This window comes from Antechinus flavipes, chromosome 2, assembly GCF_016432865.1.
Source record: "Antechinus flavipes isolate AdamAnt ecotype Samford, QLD, Australia chromosome 2, AdamAnt_v2, whole genome shotgun sequence".
NCBI classification, from domain to species: Eukaryota; Metazoa; Chordata; class Mammalia; order Dasyuromorphia; family Dasyuridae; genus Antechinus; species Antechinus flavipes.
In genome coordinates, this window is record NC_067399.1 from 464,485,795 (window position 1) to 464,490,063 (window position 4,269).

Consider the following 4,269-nt stretch of genomic DNA (forward strand, 5'->3'; position numbering starts at 1 on the left):
CTATATGTATCTATATGCCCATACTTATATATCTTTGGGTAGATATGTGTATATATATATGTATATTATCTATATGTCTACATACAGTTTGTACACACACACACACACACATATATATACATACATACATATATATATATATATATATATAAATATATATATATATATATAAAATACCTTTTGCTTTTGTATCACAGACATTTCCAAATATAGTACCTCTTATTCTCTCCCAGTAAATGTTCCCTATATAGGGCATTGATTGTATGTGCCTAGATGATCCAGGGAACTTAGGATAAATATTATCCTTGACTCTTCTTATAAGAGAATAGAAGAGGCTTGGAGTAATTTTCACCTCAGGGTATCCCACAATAGCTGTACTTTAGGCACACCAATAATTTCTTTATATAAAAAGAATAAAATGGTTAAACAAAACTAGATGACACAGGTATGTATGTGACTGTGATTGAGGAATTCCTCACCCCTATTGGGGAATGAAATGATGGAAGCACATTTCATCATGTCTTCTCTGGGGCTATGCCAAAACCCTCATGTCACAAATGAATAAACTGGAATTCAGATTAAAAAGAATTTATCAAATAATATAGTGCTCAACAAAGTTATGACACTTTTAAATGTGGATTTCTTATCTTTCCAATTAGATTGCAAGTTCCTTGAAATTAAAAAACATTTTCTTTTTATGATTTGTGACAGCTCCACCTGCCCCAATAGTGTCTGATTACTGCACAATATATTATTTTGTTGCTTTTTGATTAATTAAAGACAAAGAAGAATCATCACTGAAGACATCAAACAGGGAGATTACTTCAGAACTAAATTAGTTAATCATTTTGGCTGAAATCTGTTTGAAAAATAACCTCATCCTGTCTCTTTCCCACAGGTGCTTCTGACCTCTTCCTCCTACACCATGGCTTGTGCCTCTAATGCCTCCCACACACCAGTATTCCTTCTAGTGGAGCTGTGGAGAGGTGGTCCTCCCAAAAGCCTTCTTTTCCTGCTATTTTTGACTATTTACATGGGTGCTATGGTGGGTAACTTAACACTAGTTCTTCTTATTTCTAGAGACTCACATCTCAGTACACCCATGTACTATCTGCTACGTGGCCTTTCTGTGGTTGATACAGGGCTAGCCACGGTTACTTTGCCCCAGTTGCTAGCCCACCTGGTTTCTGTCCAACCAACCATCCCTGCTGTTCGTTGCCTAATCCAATTTTTCTTCTTCTATGTATTTGGTGTTACAGACACATTGGTGGTGGCTGTCATGGCCCTGGACCGTTATGTGGCCATCTGTGACCCATTGCATTATCCAATTATAATGAATCAACAAGTCTGTGCCCGTCTACTAGCTTCTTGTTGGTCTGTATCTTTCATTCACTCTCTCCTGCATGCAGGACTACTATTGCCTCTCCAATGGATTGTTGACAATGAGGGTGCTGTCTACCTCCCTCATTTTTTTTGTGATCACAGGCCCCTACTGAGGACATCCTGTTCTGACACTCAAACCAATGAGTTAGCCATCTTTCTGGAGGGTGGATTGCTCATGCTGGGACCCTGTGCTCTCATTCTACTCTCCTACGCTCGCATTGCAACTACCATCTTGCGGCTGCCCTCAGCTGCTGGCCGAAGGAGGGCTTTCTCTACTTGTGGTTCCCATCTCACCATGGTCACCTTCCTCTATGGGACCATCATTTGGGTCTACTTCCAGCCTCCTTCCCAGAACTCTCAGGAGCAGGATATGGCAGCTGCTGTGATGTATACAGCCATTACCCCTCTTGCTAACCCCTTTGTCTATAGCCTCCGCAATAAGGATGTTAAGGGTGCCCTTCACAGACTTCTTGTTCCCAGTCAAGTAACCCCTTGATTGTTCTGGCTCTAAGACACACAGGTCATGTAAGACAGTTGACAAAAATTTAGAGCCTTACAGATAATGATGGTGAATGGAAATCATAAAGATCATGGAAGAACTTGGGTAACAGGATTCCAGATGACATAATATAGAGACTTTGTTATTTTATAAATTACTTTACAATTTTTGCTCCTCAAAACTACACTGTGAGCTTTGTAGTACAAGTATTATTATTTTCCTTTTTCAGATGAGGAAACTGAGATTCAGAGATATCAACTAACCTTCCCAGTATCATACAGGTATCAACAGGTAGAATTTGAAACCAAGTTTTCTGTCTATACATCTAATGATCTTTTCAACTCTGGTCCAGGCTATTGTTTGTTTTGTTTTGTTTTATTTTTTTCTGCCGCATTGTATTCAAGGTATAAAAAATGATAGAGAAAAGACAGATCCATGTCAAATTAATAATATAATGTTTCAGTCACTTACTGAGAATAGTTCTTCCATTAATATATTCCCACCACTGTCTGATTTTTGTAGATAGTCTTCCTTCATTCCTGTAACTAACAAAGGTATCCCTTTTGGTCATCCTTGTGATAATGAATTTTTCCATTTTCACTATGATAGTCCTGAGATGATAGACACACATTCTAATGCTGGGGATTGTACTCGAAGCCTTCTTAACTGGATCAGACCTGCCAAAACTTGTGTTCCATATAGCTTCAGGAACTCAGGCTCAATCCTAGGTAAAGTAAAAGATGCAGAGGAAGCCACTAATTAAAGTGAAAATTGAATATAAAATGGTGCACAGTCAAATATGAAGGAAAATCATATATGATTAAAACTGTCTCAGTTATCTCAATATGCTCCAGAATTTGTGGAAACTTTGTATTACTAATACCAGTGACTTTCTGTCTGGTGTGCATGAATGTGTGTATATCTGTATAAACTTATCTTGGAACTTACAGATTCACTTAATCAGTGTCTTTTAACATATATGCAGAGGACCCAGGGGAGTCCTTGTAGTTACTACAAGAAATCACTGAGTCCTTATATACCTTGCCATCTTAAACTTTATTTAGCACCAATGCAAAATGCAACTTGATGAATAATAAATAGCTGCTGTGTATCCTTCCATCTTTCATATCACTGAGGTTCCCAGACTACAAGTCATCTTCAACTCTTTACTGTTCTTCATCCTCACACCCATTAATTGCCAATTCTGGTTAACACTACCTCAGCAACATCTCCCATTTCTGTTTTTTTCTGTGTTCTTATGTGTCTCTCTCCTAAGGTCCTTATCACCTCCCACCTACATGAATGCAATAGCTAGCTTCCTAATTTGTTTCCCCAACTATTCTCCTTTTTTCTTCCAATTCATCTTCCACACAGCTGCCAAATTACTATTCCTAAAGCACAGAATCAATCATTTCTCTCCCTTCCCTCCATTATCTGTTGAATTTAGGATAAAACGCAGACTCCCCAGCTTGACATGTAAGATCTTTTCCAATCTGCCTTTATCTGATCTTTTCAGACTTATTTTTCATTACTTTCCCTCTATGGCCTTTAAGCAGACCCAAGCAGTGTAATTAATATTCCCTGGACATGCCATTCTGCGTCCTGCTTTTGTGCTTTTGCACTTGCTGTCCCTTATAATTAGAATGTCTTCTTCCCCCCCTTTTCTGCTACTTGGAATCACTTGCTTCATTTATGGCTCAGTCCTTATGCTAGCTCCTGTAAGAAACCTTTCCTGTTGCCCTCCATTCACCATTGTTTTCACTTCTTATCCCCTGAAGTTAATTAGATTTTTTTTCATAAATATCTCTCTATATATTTATATATGTATGCATGTAGTATTTATTTACCTATATATAAATGCTATTTCTCATCCAAGTTGAATATAAGCTCTTGATTCAGTAACTGCTGATTTTTGAATCTTGTTACACCGAGAACTATCACAATATCTAGTATATAGTTTGTTGCTTGGTGTCTTTCATTCTTGAAGAGGATCAAAATAACATCATCATGTTAGCATCCAGTTACAGTATGTCTGACTGTGTCTGATCAGACTCACATGAACTCAGAATGCTCTATCACATTTAGGCATAAATAGTTCAGGTGAACACTTGTGGTGGATTCTCTAGCGATCACATCTTCCATTTCTTCTGTACTACTTCAATTCTGTTTTGCTTATAGAGCACAGTACCTTCTTTGATGAGAACACACTATGCTGGGTAATCCTCTATAATGTATTCCCTCTATCATGTAAAAATTCCTAAGTTCTTAAGGGAGACCTTGAAAGTATCCTTGTATCATTATGAGTTCTTGTCTTTTGTGAGTTCTCTATAAAATAGTCTTTTAAGATAGTATATATTTGGCATTTGAGCAACATAGCTGCCCCATTG

The 4,269-nt window shown here is 37.6% G+C and overlaps 1 protein-coding gene across 1 annotated transcript; it reads left to right on the forward strand.

Moving 5' to 3' along the window:
• Positions 1-925: 925 nt before the first annotated feature.
• Positions 926-1,879, forward strand: LOC127546788 (olfactory receptor 1B1-like). The gene has a single exon (XM_051973731.1). The coding sequence runs from the start codon at positions 926-928 to the stop codon at positions 1,877-1,879; it is 954 nt and encodes a 317-aa protein (XP_051829691.1).
• Positions 1,880-4,269: the final 2,390 nt, after the last annotated feature.